The sequence below is a fragment of the Peromyscus maniculatus genome, chromosome 20, assembly GCF_049852395.1.
Source record: "Peromyscus maniculatus bairdii isolate BWxNUB_F1_BW_parent chromosome 20, HU_Pman_BW_mat_3.1, whole genome shotgun sequence".
In the NCBI taxonomy this organism is placed as follows: Eukaryota; Metazoa; Chordata; class Mammalia; order Rodentia; family Cricetidae; genus Peromyscus; species Peromyscus maniculatus.
Window position 1 is genome coordinate 50,403,166 of NC_134871.1, and position 25,557 is coordinate 50,428,722.

Genomic DNA, 25,557 nt, shown 5'->3' on the forward strand with positions numbered 1-25,557 from the left:
AAGGAGATGATCCTGGGATTCTATACGCAGGTAGAGGAGGTTCACTCCAGGGCACAGGAACCCATCGGTACAGCTGAGGACCTAGAAATCGTGCATTGACTTGCAGGAGCTTGCTTGGACAACTGTCCAGTCAGAGAATATACAATAGTCTTCAAGAAGCATCCGTAGCACAGAAGAAACTAAGCACCACTGATTTAACACAGGGTATCATGACAGAAGCAGAAAGCTGCCTACAGCCTCCCAGCCTCCCATGGCGGGCATGGACTGTTAGCACCCTGGAAGGCCAACAGTGACAGGTCACTCTCCCTTCCAACTCCTCAAACGTGACCTCCTGACCAATCCCTGGACCTCAAATGGAGGCTGTTTCAGTTTCAAGTGAACCCCCTTCTCTGTCCTCTCTCACACAGATCAGGCTGGCCCTGACCTTGCTTATGTAGCAGAAGACATCAACCCTGAGCTCCTGCTACCCTGCCCTCTCCTGAGAGCTGGGATGACAGGTATGTGCTGCCCCGGTGGTTTATGTGCTGCTGGGCTCTGGACCCCGAGTTTCATGCATGGCAGGCAAGAGCCTCACCCCAGCCCTTCCAAGTACTTTCAGACTTGAAGATCCCTGTGTGGGTAAGTACCACTATAAACTGTTTCCTTCAGGAATCAATAACATGTCTAGAGCCAGAAAAGCTGGGCTGTACCTGCCTCTGTTTCTAAGTGGCAGTGAGCCCAAGGGTGAGTCATGTGACTTCTGAGGCAGCTACACTTACTACCACACCCAGTGACGATCAGCACTGAATAAAGTGAAAGTGTTCTGCCGTCTGCTAAACTGGGTTAAGTCTCCTCCCTTCTTACCCAGAGAAGAAATGGCATGCCATGAAGCAACACCGAGCGCCAGCGGCGCCCGACCTCCACTCTCTGTCCGTGTTCAGCCGACACATCACACCCACCAAAATGTCTGCAACGAAGACCACTAATGAAAGAGCCATGTCAACGGTTCTAGGGCCTGACTATGACAACAAGAACCGGAGACAGCTTGAGTAGAGAAGGGACCACATCTCTAGGGCAAGCAAGCTCCAAATTGAGAGTCACGAGCATTCAACATATACCCTGTTTCAGTATGCAGGCTTGACAGCACCCTTGTTTGGGTACCTGGCTGTCACCTCCACCCAGACCAACACCAAAGCCAACTACCAAGACAGAGGGTACAGGGGATGGCTCAGTCAGTAAAGTGCTTCTGAGGACACAAATTCAATCTCTGGAACATACGTTTAAAAAAGCTGGATATAGCGGTGCATCCAGGGCTGGGAGACGGGAGGCCTGGGGTCTGGGGAACAGTACCTCTGCCCTCCACACACATGTGCACTCACCCATACACACACAGAAAGGATTAATGCAGGAAGCAGGGATCGGAGGTACAAGCTGCTCTAGAAGCTCCCACCTGCAAAGCTAGGAGAGGGGTGCACAGACCAGCACAAACAAATGTCAGAGAGACGGCACACTAAGGTTGAAACACCAGGCCCAAACACTTTGAATCTGATCGCTGTGTTTCCCAGAGGTTCATGTGTTAAAAGACTTGGTCCTTATTAAGGACCATGCTACTACTACCAGGAGTGATAAACCCTTTAGGAGGGTGTGGCTTTGAAAAAGACAAGGAGAGAGGGACCCCAGCTCATCCTTTCTTTCCTTCACTTCCCGCTGTGTGAACTGAACAGCTTTCTTCACTGTGCACGCTCACCATGGCACACTGTCTCTCCACAGGCCTGTCAATCATGTACTATAATCTCAAAACCATGACACCAGCTATTCTTGCAGAAGACACAGATTAGGTTCCTACCACTGACAGGTGGCTTACATGTAACCACTGTACCCCCAGTTCCGGAAGATCTGATGCCCTGTTCTGACCTCCATGTGCACCAGGCACACATGTGGTACACAGACATACATGGAGGCAAACACACATACACATTAAAACAAACTGAGCAAAACTCCCCTTTTATAAACTGATTATTTCATGTACTTTGTTAGAGTAACAGAAGTGGCTGTGAGTCACCCGCGTGAGAGCTGAAACTGAACTCCGGTCCTCTGCAAGAACAGAAAGTACTCTGAACCACTGAGCCACCCTCTGGGCCCTTTTCAAATTTCTTTTTCCTTGTATGTTTTAAATATGTTGTGTATTGTGGGGTGCACACATCCTGACACATGTGTAAAGGTCAGAGGGCAACTATCTGGGTTTCTCTGCTTCTACCATGTGGGTCCTGGAGATCCAACACAGGTGTACAGGCTTGGCAGCAAGTGCCTTCACCCCGGGCCATCCTGCTGCCCCTCTGGCTTCTTTTTTAAACAACCTCTCATTAACCCTCGATCTTGACGACTGGGCTAGACTGGCCAGCAAGTCCCGGGGGGCCCCCAGTCTCCACCTCCGCAGGCTAGGTCTGCAGGCACATGTCAGCACAGCCAACTTTGAAGAGTGCTAGGTCCTCATGGTTGCCACTGGTCATTTCACGTCGTTCTGCAGCCAAAGGCTTCAGACTGGTCTATGATTCCAGTACCCCTCCTTCCTCAGTAAAGTCCAAAACCGTTAAGAAGAAAAAAGAAAGACTTAGTCAGGCCTGGTGTCAAGCAATTGGGAAGCTGAGAGAGGATGATCTGGAAGTTGGAAAGGAGCCTCAGAACACACAGACTCGTCCGGGTGGTGCTGGCGCACGCCTTTAATCCCAGCACTCGGGAGGCAAAGGCAGGCGGATCTCTGTGAGTTCGAGGCCAGCCTGGTTTCCAAAGCGAGTTCTAGGAAAGGCGCAAAGCTACACAGAGAAACCCTGTCTCAAAAAAACAAAAACAAGAAACAAAAAACACACAGACTCAGACACACACACCCAAAATGACCACTTTTTATAAAAATTCCTTAGTCTTCTGTTTAGATAAACTGCAAATCATCTTTGTCCTTCAGAGAATAATACCCTATTCCTGAAGAATCTAAATCATCACCATCATCAGATGTACCAGGCTCCACTTGACACATCATGATTTCTGTCTTTCATCCATGTGTGGTGCTAAGGATGAACCTCGACCTCAGGATGCCGGGCTGTAGAATAAGCACAGTAGCCACCGGACAGCCTCACGGTCTCCTCTGCTGCCTTTATTGTCTTTTGGGTTTTTGTTGTTTGTTCCAAGACAGGGTCTCAGATGCATTCGGACTGGCCTGGAACACATTCTGTAGGCCAGGTGTACATTACTATATCCTCCTCACTTATTACACCTTGCAAAATGTTGCCCTTTATATTTATACCTCAGATATTAAGAACAAATCATGAAGAGCAACACTACCCTCCTGTTCTTTTAAAAAGATAATAAAACTATATAAAACCTCCATCAAGAAGGTTACTTGGAAGCCCAGCAGGACAGGCACACCTTTGATCCCAGCAGTCGGGAGGCAGAGGCAAGCAGCAGATCTCTACAAGTCTGAGGCCAACTTGGTCGACATAGCGATATGTAGGCCCAAGTTACAAGTTAGTACCACCACTTCACAAAACAAAACATTAGCTGAAGGACAGTGAGATGGCCTGTCAGGAAATGGCACTTTCTGCTAAGCCAGATGTCCAGAGCCTGATCCTTGGGATGCACATAGTAGGAGAGAACCAACTCCCTCGAGTCCTCCAACCTTCCCCCTCAACCACAAATAAACCCACCCCACCCCCCATATACACTCACACAATAAATAATTTTTGTTTTGTTTTTGAGACAGGTATCTCTACATAGCTCTGGCTGTACTGTAACTCCATCTGTAGACTGGGCCAGCCTCGAACTCAGAGATCCACCTGCCTCTGCCTCCTGGGTGCTGGGATTAAAGGTGTGCGCTGCTATGCCTGGCCAAAAAATAAATGTTAATAGTAATTTTAGAAAGACTTTCAACAAAGCTTGCCCTTGGTTTTTTTGTTTCAATTCAGGCACAACACACAGTGAACTCCAATTTCAGGACTTGTGAGCAACTGGCCAAGGAGGCTCCTCTATGCCAGTCACATCCACTGAGGAGCACACACCCCGGAACAGCGGAAAGAGAGACAAGGACTCCAAAAGTCCATCAAGAGTGCAACAGGAAACTCCCAGGAGCCATGGGCCCAGTTGGTCTTCCTGAGAGAAAAGAAAGCATTCCAGGGACCACATGCCCACATGCCTAACCCAATTTCCTCTGGGCTTCAAATCTAGGGATCAGTCTAGCTCATTCCTGAAACACACATTTTACCAGTGTTTATAAAAACAAAACAAGATAAAAACACAAAAATTAGAGCTACGATTACAGTTAAACAGTCACATTCCTGTGGAAATAGGGTCTCTCTTTAACTAAGAAGAAGATGAAGAAGAGGAGTTGGAGGAGAGGGGAGAGAGGGAAGGGAAAGAAAGGAATGGGGATAACAAAGGACAGGAAGTATCTTTTCGGTCTGAAAGGGCAGAGGGGCTGTGCTGAGGCCAGGAGCAGGTGTCTGGAGGCAGGCGAGCCGGGAAGCCAGAGCTCAGCATGGGCAAACGTGTGTTGGGGGTGGGGTGTTTCCTAAGCTCCTTCTGGAAAGAGTAGCTCTTGGCCAAACCACTGGTTAACAGGGTAAAAATTCAGAGACTAACATACAGGCCTTCTACCAACTTCCAGATGGACTTGAGCAAATGGAGACAATGGAAGCCTAGAGAGACGAGGGTCTACCCTTCCCTGGCCCCACACAAAGGCACTAATCTATGAAGTATCTACGGAGACAGAACATCACATCCCTGACAATACCACCCTTCGCTAAAAACAAACAGCAGCATTTTCAGGCTGGTGATTTGGCTCTGCAGTTAGAAGTATTTGTTGTTTTTGCAGCGCTCTCGTTTGATTCCCAGCACCCACACGGCCATTCACAACTGCCTGCCACTTCCGTTCCAGGGAATCCTGATGATTTTCTGGCCTTTGTGGGTACCAAGCATGCATGCGGTGCACTTACATACACGCATGCAAAGCACTAATACATAGTAAAATAAATAAATGTAAACACACACACACACACACACACACACACACTTTGAAAATAAGCAAACAAACATTTCCCAGAAACCTACAACCTTGCCACCTTGATCTTTAGTAGGAAACAAAGGTAGTTCATGGGCACCGAGTGCAGGCCCTAGCACAACAAGGCTTGGTTCAGTCCACCCTCCCCCAGCCTACAAAGAAGAATTTAACTTGAGTAGAAGAGGGAACATAGTCATGGACCTCAGCGCTTCACATGTAACCTTTTGTCAAACACAGACATCTCTTCTGGGTCAGATGAACAGGAAATCTTCAGCAAACACTGGGGCCTAACAAAACGATCTCTTAGATTAGTGTGCCAACGGTCTCTCTGTAGACGAGGTGGCCAGTATCCTCAGTTCAGGACGGACAACAGGGTCCGACTGCAGAGCTGGAGGGTGGAGTGAAGCTGGGTCAGTCTATCCAGAGCCTTGGGAACCCACTGCTCACAACATTCTTTGCAGGGTCAGCATGAGACACATGGGGCTTACCACAGACCTACAAACCATTCCTAATCAGCTGGCAGAACCAGTTACTCTTCTGCCAGTGTGTATAAGCACCTCTGAGGAGGCCTTTGGAAGACACTAACTAGCTGCCCTCATACCCTCAGAATTCTCCTAACCAGTCAGCCACAAGAGTCACCAATGGCACTGGCTACACACAGGGGAACACCATTAAAATGTAAAGACATAGTTCAAGGTGGCTTTGCAGGTAAAGGTGCTTGCTGCCAAGCCTGATGACCTAAGTTTAATCCTGGGACTTGATGAAGGAGAGAAGTGACTCCTGAAATCTACACACATATAGATACATACATACACACATACATACACAGACACACACACACATAGAGAACCACACACACATACATACCCAGACACATACACTCACACACAGACAAACACATAATAAGAAAAATAAATAAAGAAGACATGGTATAGCTTGGATACAACTCAGGGGGAAGAGCATTTGCCCAGCATATGAGGACCTGGGTTTGATTTCCAACACCAAAAAACAAAGAAGAGGGAGAGAGGGAGGTTGGGAGGGAGGGAGGGAGGGAGGGAGGGAGGGAGGGAGGGAGGGAGGGAGGGAGGGAGGGAGGGAGGGAGGGAGGGGAGACATGAAGGAATTAAAAGACAAGCTCAAGAGGACCAAGCCAAGCGCCCGGAGCACTTCAAGGGCCAAGATCTGTTCCTCCACTTATTGCCGAGCTGTTGCGCCTGCTCTCATTGCCGTGAGACGACGACGGATGAACAGGTTGGCGACAGCACCAGAAACGTCCTGCTCTTTGCTTGCTGTCAAGGAGCCTCATGGAACAAGCCAAGGGCAAACCAATCGTGGCTCTTCTCTCACATCCAGGGAGTCACAGGAGTTTCCTCTCATTTGCCTGGCAGGACAGCATCCATACCTGCCTTCTTAAAAGGTTATGGACAACTGTACAGCTGGCCTCATCAGAACACTGTTCCTGTCTCTGACCTTCACTCTTGTGTGTGTTAACATGTGTGCGTACGTGTGCGTGTGTGTCTGTTAATGTGTGCACATGCGTGTGCGTGTGTGTAAAACACACTGCCAGTCTCTTGGACCTTTATCCTCACTACAAGGGCACTGCTGGCTCTGGACTGAAAGACCCGCTGGCTTCCCGCATGCTCCCCTTTTCTCAGAAAGCACCAGAGAAAGTTCAGAGCCAGGACTGCGCAGGCCCCCACATTCTGGCTCTCTATATTTGGTGGGTTTTAAGCAGAGTTACATTTGAGACATATGTTTACATAATGAGGATAAAGGATGCTTGGGAATGCTCCTGTTCAGAGCACACATCAGAAAGCAGCTCCACATCCTCAGCTGAGACACATGAGCAGAGCACATGAGCCACAGAGAAAGGTATGTGGGACTAGAGGACTTTTTAATCCTCTAAATCCTTTGAGAAGGCCACTCCTGACGTTCAACAACACAGAGAACGAGAACAACCGTAACGGGAAAGGAGCCAGGGAAGCACATCACGTCCTGCAGATTCGCTGTCCGAGCTGAACCAAGCAGTCCACCCTCCATGGGGCTGTGAATAGGGTTCTGGAGGAGACTAGGTTGACCTTCCTTCCCACAGCTCTAGGGGAAAAAAAGGCGAGGTGGGGGGCTGGATAAAAAGATTTAAGGTATAAACCAGAAATAAAACACAGTCATGAGGACCTTACCCTTTCTCTGCCTTGGCTCACCTGCCTTCCTTCTCAGGTGTACACAAATTAGATGTAAGGACTCTGGAAACGTCCAGGCCAAGCCTTGAAAGGCTTGCGGGGGAGGTGAGGGAAGTGGTAAGCAACAGTCAAGGGGTGCCGTGGGAAGGGACGCTGGCCGTGGCAGGACCCGGAGAATGCCAGACGACACTGAGGCAGGATTACTCACCGCTGTGGGCTAGCAAAAAGAACGAGCCTCTCTGGAGCTCGGGGCCTAGGCCTGATCCCCACACACTGGGAAGAGGAGAATCTCACAGTGGAAACTCCTCTAGACTTCAACTGTCTTTCTCATCATCTCTTTTGCTCCCATTTCCTCCCAAAGAAGCTGAAAAGCAGCACTGTCCACGGGGAAAGCTCCTGGTGGGTGGGTGGGTGGGTGGGTGGGTGGGGAGACACTCTCTAGGAACCATTTTTACTCCCACAGGAGAGGTAAGCATTCCCAATCCATGGGACAGGGACAACCCAAGCATGCAGTCAGACTCCAGGACAGCTAGAGACCCTGGGCTCCCAGTAAGACGGGAGAGTTTATTGAAATTATTTCAAACACTGTGACCAGAATTCTAGCCGGTTTGCTACTATTTTGTTTTCTAGACAGACAGACAGACAGACAGACACACACACACACACACACACACCCCGTTTTGCAGTCAGTTGTCTTCATTCATCTAGGGCCAGGCATTGGGGGCAGAAACACAAGTAAGTGACTTTCTCTAAGAGTTCAGGTAGGCGGGGGTACACACAGACAGCTGCAATTTCTGAGTACCACGCTAAGGAAGTGCCAAGCAAGGAAGCTGACTGGTCAGAATAATGTGAACAGCCCATCCTCAGAACCGCCTGATCCCGAACCTTCTGCCAACTCTAAGAACAAGGGTCTCAAAACTAGTGATGCATTTGCAGCCAGCCCGTCATGGATCCCCACTCAGTAGACTGTAGTTGTTTAATTTCTGGAGGGCAGATCTGAGGGCCTTGTGTTTCTTTTATCTCGATGTTGTCCAAAACCACCTGAGGTACAAAGGGGACACTAAACATATACGCCCTTTGTGAAAGGTAAGCAGATGAGGCTTGTGGAATGGCAGTTCCGGAATGTTCCATAGAACACACACCTGCCTACCAGTAACCCTGCCAATCTACTGCAGAAGCCCTGGCACTAAGGGATGGGGTGGGAATCCTTCTCTGGAGGATCACAGACTACGAGGAACAACAGGTGAATATACCGTAGTAAAGTGTAGTGGACAAAAAGATCAGCGCCGTGATATGACTCAAACACTGTCCTCAACTGTTCCCCAGCCTCCAGTGGCTTCCTCATGTGCTTACAAACCAGTGCACCTTCTCTGGAACCCCTCACTCCTGGCTCACCATCCTCCAGACACCGGCTGCTTTAACAGTCTTTTCTGTTCTGTTGGTTTGGAGACAGTCTCCCATTGCAACCCTCTCTGGCCTTGAACTCCTCAGCCTCTCAAATGACTGAGTTACAGGAAGTGCCACCACACCAGGTTTCTCGGCCAGCCTATCCCAAGCGACTCCACTTTTTTTTTCCCTGTTACTGTTAACACACCCACCAGCTGAATTTATTACCCAGGATTTATCAGGCTCTCAGAGTATCCTTCATTTGTCTCCATTTCCCCAACCAGTCTTTCCTTTCTAAGCATAGCACACACATACACACACACACACACACACACACACACACACACACACACACACACACACACACGAGAGCAGGGGCAGATGAGTCTGCACTACCAACCGCTGATTGGCGTGTGTGTGTGTGTGGGGGGGGTGCGTGTGTGTGCGCGTGCGCGCGCAAGCACGGATGTGTATGTTGTTCTCCTCAGGGTGGAGCCCAGTGGTGATGACACACCACCAGGCGAGGGATGCCTCTGTGACCTGCTGAGAACTCACTAAGAAATGTCAAAAGAGCAAGACCGCTGGCCCCAGCCTTCACTATCTAAAATGCTCTTAGTATTCAAAGCAGGCTTTCTTGTTTCTTACAAATTCTAAGGTTTGGTTTCATTTCTCCCCCGAGGGATGCCACTGGCCCAGAGTCACGGCAGCTCACTAACAGCTCCATTCAGGCATGCACACACCCATACCCTCCATGGGTGCCTCAGGATCTCTCTAAAGAAACTGCAGGCCACTGACAATACCTGTCCGCAATAGAAAAGCAGGTTTCTCTCCCTAACGCCTGAGTGTGGAGGCAAAGTGTGCACCAGCAGAGCGGCCCCTGCTCCTCTCATGAAGGGAAGTTGTACAACCCATGAAAGGGGCAATTTTAAAGCAAAGGACGAGCCAGCCGGGTGGTGGTGGCAGTGGTGGTACATGCCTTTAATCCCAGCACTCGGGAGGCAGAGGCAGGCGGATCTCTGGGGGTTCAAGGCCAGCCTGGTCTACAGAGTGAGTTCCAGGACAGCCAGACCTGTTTCACAGAGAAACTGTCTCGAAAACCTCCCCACCACAAAAAGAGCAAAGGACTATCTATTTGCTGGCCCCTTGCAGCTTCTAACACTGCTTGTTCCACTGATGAGTCTGGGTGACTGATGACCCAGTCCACAAGAACTCCTGATGGAAAAGTAAGAGTCAGGTAAGATGGGAAAATAAACCTGTGGCCTTTGCTCTGCCAGGCTCCTGGGCACACGGGAACTGCACCGACACGAAGAGCCAGCTTTGTACAAATGCTGAGAGAGACACTTACGCGGCATGATCCCTTGGCTCACCAGTTCCTCTCGGGTCCGCCGCTGCTGGAGCTTCAACTGCAGCACTGCATGGTAGCAAAGAGAGAAGACAGGTGAAGGTCAGTCAGCCATCCCACCAGAGCAGACACATTTTCAAATGCAGAAAAAGTCCAGTAAGCAGCTGTAATGTGAGAGGAGGACCCCGAACTCCAGCTCTGTGTAACTGCAGAAGTGGTCTGACGGCAGGGTTTCCGCATTCTGTTGTGGGCGGCAAGAGGAAGTTGCGAAGGGTCTTGCAGGGCGATAACACTCCACAACTACCAGTCTTGCCTCTTGCTCAAACCCGACAGGACTCAGCCTTCCTCTGGGAACTGAAAACACCAGTTTGAAGCTCAAGGAGAGTCCAGCGGGGCCAGCACCCAGCACCCAGCACCCAGAGCTTCCCAGCTGCTCGGCGGGTTTCAGCACGTGTTTGCACATGAACACGCTGAACAAATGCTGCTCCTCACAGAGACCAGGGGTGCTGCTAATTGGTAAAATCTTTTCTTTTGGATCCAAAAATTATGGCTATTTTCACCATGCACCACATTCCTCTAGATTGGATCGTATCTTGTCATTAACACGGTCCTGTTCTTTTCTCCATCTTCACTCAGGGCCTGCCTTTCTTTCTCTGCTGAGATGAGACAACCGAGCTCTATGACTCAATGCACATCCGGGCTAGTGGAGAGAGACAGGTGTCTCTCCGAGCTCTAGTCTGCAGCCCTGCTTAATAAAACAGGGCTTTTTATTAAATTAAGCGTCGATCATCTCTATTCAGTGGAACAACTGGTACAGCTGTGGTGAGAGACTAGGCAATTCCAGGGCAGGGCTAGGAGGGCCCCACAGCCACAGCAAGTCCCTCTCGTGGAACAGGTCTCACCAGCACGGGCCTTTTCTGCACAGCCGTTTTCAGAGGCAGCCAGGGATGGCGAACAATGGCTAGGCTCTTGCCTGTGTCTCAAAGTCACAGGTACAAAGCAGAACTTCCCTTTCTCCCCAAACTCCAGTTTGTGTCCCGAGCTACCCTGCCTCCCCTGCACCAATAATGTCTGAACCCTGTTCAGCAATTCTGCCTCCTCACAGACTGCTCTTAATTCCACCACTTTCCCAGGCTGCCAGGGTGACACTCCAGTGAGAATGTTCAATTTTCCTCTTCCTTAATGACCATGGACCTTTTTCCATCTTTACAAGTTCATGTTTGTTTGAAAATGCCCACTCTCTTCACCTGGTTTCCCCACATTCAGACTTACTCTGGGTCACCTAAGCCACCCTCTACCTGAACAGTGATGCTTTCTGCTGTGCACAGTGGTTCCTACCTATAATCCCAGCCCTCTGGAAGCTGAGGCAAAGGACTGCTATGAAGTACATATCAGCCTGGGGCTACAAAGTAAAAGTCTGTCTCAAAAAAGAAAAACAAGGAATATTATTTGTATTTTATTACAGTAGGCATTTAATAACAGGGGTCTGGGGCCCATGTCTGTCATCCCAGCTACTCAGAAGATGGAGGCAGGAGGATCAAATCCAAAGCTACCTTGTGTGGTAGTGTGAGTGTCACTGGCCCCCATAAGCTCATAGGGCGTGGCACCATTAGGAGGTGTGGCTCTGTTGGAGTGGGTACCGCTCTGTTGGAGGAAGTGTGTCACTGTGGGAGCGGGCTTTGAGGACTCTAACCAGCCAGTGTTACAGTCCATGTTCTGTTGCCTTCTGATCAAGAGGCAGCCAGCATCATGTCTGCCTGCATGCTGCCATGTTCCCTGACATGATGATAATGAACTGAACCTCTGAACTGTAAGCGAGCCCCCAATTAAATGTTTTCCTTTATAAGAGTTACTGTGTAGCCGGGCGGTGGTGGCGCACGCCTTTAATCCCAGCACTCGGGAGGCAGAGCCAGGCGGATCTCTGTGAGTTCGAGGCCAGCCTGGGCTACCAAGTGAGTTCCAGGAAAAGGCACAAAGCTACACAGAGAAACCCTGTCTCGAAAAACCAAAAAAAAAGAAAAAAAAAAAAAAAAAAAAAAGAAAAAAGAAAAAAGAGTTACTGTGGTCATGGTGTCTCTTCACAGCAACAGAAACCCTAACTAAGACACTTGGCTATAAAGAATTGACTCTCATAGTGATGATAGATAGTTTGGGAATCTAACTATGAGGTTATTATTTACAAATTAACATTGTTTAAATAAAGTCTTAACTAAACAGAGAAAAACAACAACTATGCCAATGGCTGACAGTTTATAGCATGTACTCTATGACAGATCCTATTCTACATATCTCTGGCTGTGCATGTCTGTGTGTGTGTGTGTGTGTGTGTGTGTGTGTGTGTGTGTGTGTCTGTGTGTGTGTGTTTTGTGGTAATGGGGATCACACCAGGGTCTTGTGCATGCTAGGCAAGTGCTCACAGCCCTATGTATTTATGTTTTAAAATCACTTGATTTTCATAAGATTCATAAGGAGGTAGGCATTACATAACCCATTGTACAGGTTAGGAAAGTGAGGCCTACAGAGATTAATTCACCGAATTTGTCTCACTAATGAGCGGCGGAGCAGGATTTGGACGCAAACAATCTGATGTCACAACCTGAGCTCCTAACTCTGTTTCTCCCAGGATTTTCTGCAAGTCAGCTCTGCTGAGATAACAGACCTCCAGGGTTCAGATCTGGTGCTGAGGAAAACCACTGGTTGAGATTAGGGTCAAAGAAGATGAGGTCATCGACTTCGGTGGAGGAATTTAACCTAGGAATTGACTGCAGAGTAACATACATGCAGGTCAACACAGCAGTAAGGTACAACCAGCAATGGGGGGTCACCACGTTACACACTTGCCTTTGTGATCAGTGACTCACATGCTTGTAACCTATTTAACAACATGCACAGGCACGCACGCACGCACGCGCGCACACCCCCCCCCCCAAGGCCAGGCTTGTAGCTCATCAGTTGTACCTAACATGCACAAGGCTCTGAGTTTTAACCTCAGCACTGAAGGAGGGTAGCTCTGTGAAGATGGCTATGATCACTATCTCCTTTCACAAATAAGAAAATTAGAGCACAGACCTTTAAGTTTTTTTGTTTTATGCCACGGAGCTTAAAAGAACAGAAGGGGGGGGGGGTTCCGCCCTGGTCTCTAATTCTCAGGTGTGATACTTAGCAATGTTAACACCCTTTCATAAGAAAGGAAAGGGGAAGCCAAGCTAGGCAAGACAGAAGAGGATAAAAGGGCGGTCTATCCTCTCCTACCGTACTTCTAAGACCCGGTGTAAGGTAAGCTATTAGAGAATGCTTTAATATAACCTATTTCAGAGAACAGAGAAACAATTAAGCCTGAACACTTCAAATAAAGAATAATTAGTGAAACAGCTATGACTCAAGAGTAATTCTGAGGGCTGGAGAGATAGCTCAGAAGTTAGGAGCACTGACTGCTCTTCCAGAGGTCCTGAGTTCAATTCCCAGCAACCACATGGTGGCTCACAACCATCTGTAAGGAGATTTGGTGCCCTCTTCTGGCCTGCTGTCATATATGCTGTATACATAATTAAAAACAAACAAAAAAATATACAAAAGAAAATTAAAAAAAAAAAAAAAAGAGGAATTCTGAAATGCCAATACTGACTGAGCCATACAAGCTAGAGTCATGAGGGCCACTGCACAATTGTGTTGCTGTTGTTTTTGGACACGGGGCAGTGTTCAGGGTCCGGGGCTGGTCACTTTTTAATGTGGTTTCTTCTCTTTTTCTTCCAATTCTTTGTAAAAAATTTTTCATTATTTTATGTGTATGAGCGTTCTGCCTATGTTTATCTGTGTACTGCACACATTCAGTGCCTATGGAGACAAGAGGCGGACATTGGGTCCCCTGGAACTGGGGTTGCAGCTGGCTGTGAGCTGTCACGTGGGTGTTGGGAATTGAACCTGGGTCTTGGAAAAGCAGCAGGTGCTCTTGACCACTGTGCCATCTCTCCAGCTGGGTCTTCCAATTCTTTCTGGCAGCCACTCAGTTGATTCACCATCCATTAGCTATAAATGCATTTGTTCATCTATACACAGGCTGCCCCCACAAACCTATTTAGAAAGAGATGCTGTATTAAGTTTGTGGGATTTGGTAACAGTATAGGTAAAAGACAGGCCTGTGTATAAGCAGGCATTTCTTTTGGCTTTTTATTTACTTGGGGAATGATAAGGAGATCTCAATAGTGATAGTGATATACAGCAAAACAGGATGAGTATGCCAAATTCTCACTCTCACATATCTCCCCAGATTGGCATGGTCTACGGTTCACAGGTAAAGGCACTTGCTGCTAAGCCTGAGTTTGAGCCTGGGACCCACACAGTGGAAGAAGAGAACCAATTCCTCCAAGTTGTCTCCTCTCTCTCTCTCTCTCTCTCTCTCTCTCTCTCTCTCTCTCTCTCTCACACACACACACACACACACAAACACACACACACACACACACACACACACACACACACACACACACACACACACGTGTGTGTGGGGGGTACAAAACCAAAAGAAAAAGTAACTTTTGTCTACATACTTAGTTCAAGGCCAGCTGGGGATACATGAGATCCTGTTTCAAAATAAAAATAAATGAAATTGGGAAGTATGCGAAAGGTACCCCAAGAAGAAGCTATTTCCCAAGTTCTGCTGTTGGGGTTATTTCCAGCAGCAATACTTAGTGTAGGAACTGGGCGCTGGGGTGGAGAGAGTGTCCTGTATTCATTCATAAGCAAGAACTCACACACAACCCTGCTAGAGCCAGCCTTATTCCGCATGTGCAATGTGCTCAGGGAAATGGGAGACACACCAGGTCAAGGACAAGTGAGTATAGACTGTGGAACATGTTTGACAGGAAGCACTTCAGAGCAGTACTTCCTCCTTTAATGGTCTGCTAGCTAACTTATAACATTTTGTCTTGCATTACAGGGTCAACTGTTTAAAACCGATTTCAGGGAAAACATAGAAATAAGCTAGTCAAGAGTTTACGGCTCACACCCTTGGCGCTTCTGTGCTCAGCCGCCTGAGGGTTCCTGTGCAAAGTGCCAGCATGTGCATTCACCTCCCTCCATTCCCTCTTAAATTCCGTCTTGGTTCCCTATCGAGGTCGCTGCTGCTGTTTCTTTCTCTTCTCTTCTCTTCTTTTCATCTTCGTTGGAGAAGTGAAAGGGTTTGCTTTCTGCCAGACACTGCTCGTTGCGAAGCCGCTGCGAAGACAGCTGGACGCCGTCACTGCCCTCAGCGCAGCTCACAGCTGCACACAGGCACTACCTAACAAGTGTGGAGGCTGCTTCCAAAGCAGCAGCGTGGGAGCCTCAGGAAGCGGTCAGCCTGTTAGACGTAACTCATGCATTTGACACTTCCCAATCAGGCCTGTTAGGAACGCTCTCTGAAGAGGACTGATTCTCATTTCCACGGAACTCTTAGGTCTAATGGGAAAAGGGGACTCAAAACGAATCACGACACGCTATAAGACAGTAACGTTTACTTATAAACTATCAAACACGAATTCAGTTCCAGGCACAGGATGCCTCCCAACAAGTTATGGTCAGGGGAGCCCCAGAAGCCCCTGAGATGGCACAGGCTGAGGCTGTTGCCATTATTTTCTGGGCCATCTGTCCCAGGCTAAGACTCTCGGCAACAGCTGAGAACACCACATGCTGTAGTGTCATGAAGAGATCAAGCTGGGGCTGACTAGGAAACGCCCTCCCTGCCACACATCTTTCATAGCTAGAAGGTGCTTGGCAGGCTGCTGGGAGAGAAGCATGAATCTTACCCAGTGGTATAGTACTGATCTGCCAGACAAGAAGAGCTATGGGGGAAACCAACCACTCTCTGGTTGGATGTGAGACCTCCTTCACAGGGGGAATTGGCCCTGGTCCTGTAAGCCCAGGCAAAGGCACATGGCAGGCAAGGTCACAGGCCTGCACAGGAGGGACTACTGTTTTAATGAGTGGACATGCTGTCAAATGGCCTTCTAAATGTTTTGTTTTCAATGCCATAGATGAGTGCTGTTCTCAATCTTGGTCAGAGAAGCTTCTCCCTGCAGTGGTCACAGTGCTGAGAAACTATTGAGTGCTCAGCTGTAGATGGGCCATCTCTAGAAGCCCCTTCCCCACAAGGCTCAGGGAACATAATGGAAGAGGAAAGGATGGGGGAATTACTATAAAATGTTGTCTTATGGCTGGGCAGTGGTTGTGCACGCCTTTAATCCCAGCACTTGTGAGGCAGAGGCAGGCGGATCTCTGTGAGTTTCGAGACCAGACTGGTCTACAGAGTGAGATCCAGGACAGGCGCAAAGCTACACAGAGAAACCCTGTCTCAGAAAACCAAGAAAAAAAAGTTGTCTTGTGAACATGACATGGCCATCGCACTCATACAGTGCCAGTCAATATTCCAGTGTAGACTGGGGAAGGGGCTCACAAGGTCCCACTCCTAGCTGAAAAACTATTGGCGGCTGCTGGCTGCTGGGATGAGAGACCATTGGAATATTTTATAAGTTCCAAGTAAACCACTCACTTTTAAGGTGAGACCAAGGGCCCTCGGAGACTGGCTGCCGCCTGACTCCAGTGCTAACTAATCAAGCTACTTCACTCTGGTAGCCTCAATCTTCTCCCCATCGCGTCATTTTGGAAACTAACCCGTCCATGAAAACTTTGAAATTCCACAAATGTACACAACAAATGCTTTGTGTAGCTGTGGGACAGGTCAGGGGTTTTCAAAAGATTAATTTTCCTTATGGCAGAAGAATTGCCAGTGATCTGGTACTACACTCCCAAAGAGGTAACTTTAGTCTTTAAAAGTGCCTTGCTTATAGTAAAACATTTTTTAAAACAACAACAATAGAAGATTTATCTTATTTATTTAGAGACAGGGTCTTGTTATGTAGCCCTGGCTGACCTGGAACTCAATATCTAGACTAGGCTGGACTTGAACTCATAGAGATTCACCTGACTTTGCCTCTCAAATAGTGGAATTTAAAGGTATGTGCTATCCACACCCAGTGAAAGATTTTTTTTAAATTATTTTTAAATTATGTGTCTGTGTGAGTAAAAGTGACATGTGTACGTTCCCACGGGTGGACTGGGCAGAAGACAGTATCAGATCCCCTGGAGCTGAAACCACAGGAAATGGGTGCTGGGAAGAGAGCCTGGTTCCTGCGGAAGAGTGTCTTAGTTAGGGCTTCTACTGTGGTGATAAAACAGAACGACCAAAAGCAACTGAGGGAGGAAAGGGTTTATTTCAGCTTGCTTACAGTTCATCACTGAAGAAGTCAGGGCAGGAACTTAAGGCAGGACCTGATGCAGAGGCCACTGGAAGAGTGTTGCTAACTGGCTTATCTTCATGTCTTGCTCAGCCTGCTTTCTCAAACAACTTAGTAATACCTGCTGGGGGTGTCACCACCCCAATGGGCTGGGCCTTCCCACATAAATCATCAATCAGGAAAATGCATCCACGAGGCATTTTCTCAATTGAGGTTTCCTCTTCCAAAACGACTCAAGCTTGTGTCAAATCAACCTAAAACCAGCCAAAGAGCAACGAACATTCTTAGCCACTGAGCCATCTTCTCTAACCCCAGGCAAACATTTTTATTTAAAAATCACATCCCAAGTTGTTCTTGGTGGTAGGAAACGGAAGGAAGGAAGACAGGAGATGGGGGAGGGGGTGAAGATTCTACACTCGGGATCCAAGATGGTAGCAGCATCCAGTAGCCAGCATCTGCGGGGCACAAGCCACTCCTGGGAGCTGAGAGACCCACAGAGGCTTGTGGGGCGACTCAGCAGTGATGAGCCTGAAGTGTGTTCAGTACCTCTGAGTAGCTAAAAAGGGTAGGTTTTATGGGAAGACGATTTTAATAATGGTTTCACGGAACTTGAAAAACAGATGGTGCTCGGTGGATAGAAGTGGAACCAGAGATGCAGCAACAGTGACAGTAGCATGGCATTGCCAAGTAGGGCCAGTCCTCAGGCCACCAGGAGGCTCAGGGCACCACCGGGTACCTTGATCCTGTAGCACCAAGGGCAGGGTGGTATGCAGCGGCCTGGAGCTCTCGAAGGTCCTGTCCACAGATGCGATGCCCAGGCGCACAATCACCCTGGCTCTGAGCAACAGCAGGATGCCAAGATGGAGAATGTTTCATTTTCTGGATTGAGCCTCCTGAAAGACTTCCGTGGTCCGCGTTAATGCCAGATGCCATGTTGATGGCCACGGGATCTGAGCTGCCACTGGAAGCCACGTTAATGTCCATGATCCACGCGGCCACCAGAGATCATGTTTAGGTCTGTGGTCTGTGCTGTCACCAGAGCAGTGCTGATGTCCATGATCCATGCTGTAGCTGGAAGCCACGTTGATGTCCACAATCTGCGCTGTCTCCAGAAACCATGAGGAGTTCCATGATCTGTGCTGCTATCAGCTGCTAGAGGCAGGGAAGCTCCTCTTGAAATGAATGGATGACTGAGGACCCATAACTGAGAATGAGACACATCGAAGACTTCTGCAACAGCCCCCACCCCCAAGAAACTGTCAGGACAGGAAGCTACTGAAGGCAAGGCAGGGCAAGGCAATACACTGCTTCCTCTGGAAGGCAGCTCATCTGCACTCTGTTCCCAGATTTGAGTCCCCTTGTAAGTCTAAAGAGCACAGCCCAGAAAAAGGCAGAAGAATTGGCAACATCCATTACTGAGATTAAATGTACAGTGAATGTTCAAAGTATGCTCCTAAATTCCTGAGCTGTCAATGCAGAAGTAGTGGTTGAAAGACCCAGAAAGATTCACTTATCTTTTGCCAAAGAAAAGGGGACCGGCTGAATGTGAAGGTCCAGAGTTAGCACAAAAATGAAAAAGCAGAAGACAATGAAAGCACATTGTCTTTGAGATCCTATGGACTCACCATGGCTAGAGCTGGGTGTGACCAAGTATACTTGTGATCCCAGCACTGAGATGGTTCAGGTAGGAGGATCTAAGAGGAGAGATCAACCTAAGCCACACAGTGAGACTCAATAGAAGGGGAGGGGTGTGGAAGAAAAAGGAGGAAAATCATATGGTTAAATGCATCAAGAGTGTCTTGGGGTTTCTACTGCTGCAACAAAACACCATGACCAAAAAACAAGCTGTGGCAAAAAGGGTTTATCTGGCTTACACTTTCATTACTGAAGGGAGTCAGGACAGGATCCTGGAGGCAGGAGCTGATGCAGAGGCCATGGAGGGGTGCTGCTTACTGGCTTGCTCCACATGGCTTGCTCAGTCTGCTTTCTTAGAGAAGCCTAGACTACCACCCTAGGGATGGCACGACCCACCATGGGCTGGGCCCTCTCGCATCAATCACTAACTAAGAAAATGCCTTCCAGCTGGACCTCATCAAGGCATTTCCTCAGCCAAGGCTCTCTCCTCTCTGGAGACTCTAGCTTGTGTCAGTCAGGCTGACACAAAACCAGCCAGGACAACGAGCTCCCACACGAGCTCCCCCTCGGACCTCGGTTCAGAAAACTGACAGCAGCAGGGACTGGGTGAAACCCGTCCATACAACGCTCATGTTCACCTAACAGCCACGTGGCACTGCTGGTCTCTCAGAATGACAGTCGTGTAAGATGCTGGCACGGGGGAAACTATGTGAAGTGTCTGGAGCTCTCTCTGCCATCTGTGTTCGTCTAAAACTGTTCTAAAGTAAAAGCTTGTTTAAAAACTTGTGATCTAGGACGGAAGAGATGGCTCAGCAGTTAAGAACACTGGCTGCTCTTCCAGACGATCCAAGTTTGAGTCCCAGCACCCACATGGTGGCTCACAACCGTCTATAACTCCAGTTCCAGGGGGTCCAATGCCCTCTTCTGGTCCCCACATGCACCAGGTACACATGAGATACAGCGATGTAGATGCAGACAAAACACATATATACACAATTAAAAATTAACAAAAACAAACTCATGAATTTTATTTCTTCAGAAGGATTTATGAATCAATTAGTGATCGCATCAAGGGCCAGGCTGTCAAACTGAAACGCTGCCATCTCTTGGACACAAAGAAATCATTATTCCACAAACAACTAATCAAGAGGAAGAAAGAGTAACAGGCTTTCTAATGGAGTCAAAGTGTAAGTGATCTGTAGCATAAACAAATACAACTATGTATTTTATTTTATTTATTATTTCAATGTAATACTGTAAAGATAACACTGTAGAAGAACCCTGATTTTAAGACACACACACATCACAAACTGGATTTCAAACTTGATTGTGTTGCTGATAAGCTCCATCATTCAACCTTTTCACAAATTCAAAAATTTCTCTTTCATCTCTATGTCATATATAAATACCAGTCAACTTCGTTTTAAATAATCTAATTCAGAAACCAGAAATAAGACATCCCCTCAGAGAGATAAGTATCCTCCATCTAATCTGAGGCTTTAGGAATAAAGCGGAGCTTTTGCTGAAGTTCCTCTGATGCTACTCAACCTGAGCTACTCAACCATCCAGCCTTGTAATTTGTAAAGACAGGCTCGTGAAACCTACTTGAAGTATTTAAATAAGGAAAAAATAAAAGATCTGCACTGTTTAATAAGACTTACAAAATGGAGAGAACATACCGCCAGGGTCCAAGTCTCCTAAGACAAACTATGCAGTGGGTACTATCATCATTTTATAGACATGAAACTTGAGTTTTGAAACAATTAAGAAACTTGTCCAAAGTCACAGTAACAATTAATGAGCAGAGCAGAGCTTGGGGTCCAGCTGTGTCCAAATCTAAAGCCTTAATTAAGCATAGTTCTATACTCTCCCTTTCCTCCTCCTTAAAGCACATCACCATGTTTTAGAAAGACACCACATCAGTGCAATCAAAATGACACAGCTAGAGGATCCAAGAATACAGCACATAGGATGCTACAGGTGCAGCATGCGTCAGAATTCCCTGCAAAGGCTGCCTGTGTCCACAGGAACCAGACATTCTAATAGGACAATGGTGGACACATCTTCAAAGCACTCCAAGGGGCTCCTAGAGACAGAAGTCTCGAAGAATGCTAACCTCCACAGGCCATCATCCCATCCTAGCTCTCAATACAAGGAACTGTTTTAGAAAGGAAAATCGAGTGAAGAGAACAGAGAGTGACTGAGGGGTAAAACACACACAGACTTTTTGAGAATAAAATGTGACTCACATAGAAACCTAAATGATAGGATAAGCCAGGTATAAGGCCCAGGGAAACTGGGCTCCAGGGAACAGAAGTAGCAGGTGCAAAAGGCATGGAGAAAAGCCTTGTCTTGAAGATGATTGTATATGAAATGAAGAATCTGGGGCTGGAAAGATGGCTCAGCGGTTAAGAGAACTGGTTGCTTTTCCAGAGGTTCTGAGTTCAATTCCCAGCAACCACATGGTGGCTCACAACCATCCCTAATGAGATCTGGTGCCCTCTTATGGTTTGCAGGCATACTTGCAGACTGAACACTGTATACATAACCAATCAATCAATCAATCTTTAAGAGAGAGAGAGAGACAGACAGACAGACAGACAGACATGAAGAATTTGATAGGGTAGCTGCAAGACCACTGGGATCCATATACAAATACAGCTATTTGACCCATGTTTACTTCTGTTTTACAGATGAAGGAACTGAGGTTCAAAGAGGTAAGTAACTGATGGCAGAGTCAGGCAGGCAGTGGGAGAGCTAAAATACAGGTACTGGTTAGCCTTAACTCAAAGATCTGTGGTCTCTTCCACTACATCACACTTACTGCCAGAGTGAAAAATGTTCATTATTATATGTAATAGGTAAAGGAAACACTTTCCGGCATGTTCAAAAGCCTGGACTAATGGGCTGCAATATAGCACACTAGGTAAAGATGCTTGCTGTCGCTGGGCATGGTGGTGCACCCCTTTAATCCCAGCACTCACGACACAGAGGCAAGCAGATCTCTGTGAGTTCGAGGCCAGCCTGCTCTACAAATCTAGTTCCAGGACAGCCAGGGCTGTCACACAGAGAAACCCTGTCTCAAACAAAAGAAAAGAAAACAAAAAAGGTGGTGTTTGCTGCCAAGCCTGACAATGACAGCCTTAACTTCAACCCACAGACACTACTTGGTGGACAGAGAGAACAATCTCCAAGTTGTCCTCTGACCTACACATGGGTATTGTGGCATGAAAACACACACACACAGAGAGAGAGAGAGAGAGAGAGAGAGAGAGAGAGAGAGAGAGAGAGAGAGAGAGAGAGAGAGAGAGAGAGAGAGAAATAGAATTTAAAAATATATATATCTGGGCAGGGTGGTGGTGCACACCTTTAATCTCAGCACTCAGGAGGTAGAGGCAAGTAGATCTCTGTGAATTTGAGGCTAGCTTGGTCTACAGAGTGAGTATCAAGTCAGCCAGGGCTACACAGGAAAACCCTGTCTCAAAAAACTAAATAAATAAATAAATAGTCTGGGCTTAGAATTTCATTTTGTATAGCGACTCATTTCCCTATCTCAACACAACTTCTCTAGTTATGACAGACAGATCGCAAACTACTCAGGAGGCAGAGGCAGGTACATCTCTGAGTTGGAGGCCAGCCTGGTCTACAGAGTGAGTTCCAGGACAGCCGTGGCTACACAGAGAAACCCTGTCTTGAAAAACCAATCCCCTCCCCAACCCAAACAAACAAAAACTATTTCAGTGTAAACAGACTCACTTTCCAAGCAGCTCCATCACAGAGCCAGGCTTGGTGGCATACACCTTTAAGCTGCAGGGTAGGTAGATCTCTATGTATTCAAGACCAGCCTGGTCTACATAGTGAGTTCCAGGTCAGCAAGAGCTACACGGTAAGACCCTGTCTTAAAAATAAACAAACAAAATGAACTCCACAGTGCTAGAGCTTTGGCTCAGAGGTTAAGAGCATGTACTGTTCTTGCAAAGAGCTTGCATTCAGTTTCCAGCACCCATATCCAGTAGATCACAGCTACCTATAACTCCAGCTTCGGTGGGATCCAAAACCTCAGGCCACTAGGATACTGCACTCATGGTCACAGACCCACACACCCACACATAACTAAAAATAAAATCTTAAAAAAATGAATCCATCACCTAAGATCTGAATGCAGTGTGCAACTGCACTGGAGCCTGACCTGCACACGGCAGTAGACTGGCACTGTTCTCCCTGGACTGAGGAGGGCAAGCCAGAGCAAAAGTGTCAGGACGCTGTTCCCATGACGTCATCCTGTTCCTTGTGATATTAGTTCTATGTATTCAGAAACGTCCAGATCCTCATCTCTGTGGGTGACCGTGCTGACAATCCACCCAGATCTGTTGAGGGCTATGACAGGTGAGCAGATTCTGAACTTGGATCCAGAACTCCACAGACAAGACAAAGATAATCTTCCTAGATCTGTGCACTTCTAATGTCTGTCTTTAGATACATGGACTTGGAAAACATGAATCACATTAGAATGATTATGAAAAGCCTGAGGAAGCCTTCGAACTTCATCCAAATTATCTAAGTACTTAGAAATTTGGGGTGCTTTTATCCATTTAAAGTATCTGAAGCTGTAATAAGCTTTTCCTATTTCTTTTCTTTTATTCTTTTAAAACAAAACAAAACATAAAAAACAGGGTCTCACCATGTAACTCTAGCTGACCCAAAAACTCACTTTGTAGACCATGCTGGAGGCAAACTCACAGAGATCTGCCTGAATCTGCCTTTTGAGTGCTAGGATTAAAGGCTATGTAGTTTCTTGAAACTTCTGGTGTTCAATTTTAGTGTTTATAATAACAAATAAAATTTCCTTTAGTTAACATTTAGGGGGAGAAATTTAAAATTTTAAGTTCTCCTTAAAATAAATACATTTTAATTTTAAAGGAGGTCTTTTTTAACATTTTATTTTATGGGTACAGTTGTTTTGCCTACATGTATGTCTGTGTAGCTCAGGCCTGCTGTTGTCTTCGGAGTCCAGAAAAGGGCATCAGATCCCCTGGACTGAGTTACATGTGGGTGTGAACTGCCTTGCAGGTGCTGGGACCTGAACCTGTGTTCTCTGCAAGAGCAGCCAGTACTCTTATCTCTAGCCTTTAGGAGGGATCTTTTCTAATGAAAGGATTAGAGTGCAAAGAGGTGATCAGAAAATACAAATTAGAGCATGAGTTTTAAACACACATACACACACAGACAATCTGAAGGGTGTTTTTTTTTTAAATGTTTATTCATAAAGTTCTAGTTGTTTAAAGAAAAAAATGAACAAATAGCAATTTCTCTCTGCAAAATCCTAGGCAGCAGTCCTCTCCATCTTTTTCCCCCCTGGGGTGTGTGTGTGTGTGTGTGTGTGTGTGTGTGTGTGTGTGTGTGTGTGTTCATGTGTTCATGATGGACCTGGAGGGAGGGGACACAGCCTTGACAGGCAGAATGACACTGGAAAGTTCATGGACCTGTATGTGCCATGAAAATTCTCCTTGAGCAACGACATCATTGGTGCCAAGGATCAGGCATCCATCCAGATGAATGTGGCCAAGGCTGACAAGGTCACAGGCAGGTTTAACAGCCAGTTGAAAGCCTATGCCACCTGCAGGCCATTCACAGGAAGGGCAAATCATATAATTCTATTCTTCAATTGGCTAAGGCAGATGGTATCATCTCAAAGAACTTCTGATTAGAGAAAATTTAGGGATATGTGTCCTAAGTAAACAATGAGAATCCTCACCTCAAATTCTAGATAGTGTAAAGTTTTAGCTATCTAACTGAATTAGAGATTTAAAAATAAATTTTGGGAAAGGCTGCAGCAAAATTTCTACAGATGAACTCTGGAAAATTAAACTTCACGCAGTATGGAAGGATAGGAGCTGCAAGGTCAGCAGCCAGTGTTGGAGAGTTATTCTCAAGCTCTAACCATGTACAGGAAGCCTGGGCTATTTACCTGTTAAGAATTCCCACAGCACCAGTCCATGATTAGTAAGAGCAGATGACAAGAAAAGGCACGTGGGCCGTGCAAACCTAGGAGCACTCGTGTTGTCCTAAGAAGCACAGCTCTATTTCCTGACATCTGCAAAGGGGACGTTCCACTGCTGCAGGCTTTGCCCAAAATGTTACAGAAGAAACCTGCATTAGGTCAACAGAGAACGAGACTGATGCCTTCCATCACCTTCAGGAGTGATTTCCATCTCTCCTGTCACAGAATCCACCTTTCAGAGTCAGGTGTTTGCCCCCTGCAACACAGAACACGGTCAGAAGGGGACAGGCCAGAGCATGAGTCCAGATACAGTTTAAAATACCACCACACATACACCTAAAGATTTGTGTATTGTATGCATATGGTGCTCTATCTGCATGTCCACTTGCAGGCCAGAAGAGGACACAGGACCCTGTCAGCGATGGCTGTGAGTCACTGGTTGCTGGGAATTGAACTCAGGACCTCTGAAGAGTTGCCAATGCTCTTAACCGCTAAGCCACCTCTCAGTCTCCAAGAGGAATCCTTTTTTAAAATTTTGTTTGGCACAAGATTTGTACATTTTTTTCTGAGGCAAAATGTGATGTTTTCAATCCTCTGTAATTTGGTTAATAAAGACCAAATCAGCATAATTAGCACATCCATCACCTTAAACTTTTATCATTTCTTTATGCTGAGTACACTCAAAATTTCTATCTGGAAAATCGATGCATTATTGT

At 47.0% G+C, this 25,557-nt stretch overlaps 1 protein-coding gene and 1 pseudogene across 2 annotated transcripts in view; one reads left to right on the forward strand and one right to left on the reverse strand.

The window, feature by feature from the left end:
• Positions 1-25,557, reverse strand: part of Mrtfa (myocardin related transcription factor A) — a 184,837-nt gene that overhangs the window by 20,892 nt on the left and 138,388 nt on the right. For both annotated transcript variants that reach the window (XM_006979182.4, XM_015997861.3), the window contains one exon: positions 9,938-10,003. In XM_006979182.4, coding sequence (XP_006979244.2) covers positions 9,938-9,944 — 7 coding nt within the window. In that variant the 5' untranslated portion in view covers positions 9,945-10,003. The remainder of the gene's footprint in view (positions 1-9,937; positions 10,004-25,557) is intronic.
• Positions 18,821-24,795, forward strand: LOC102908234 (small ribosomal subunit protein eS21-like; annotated as a pseudogene).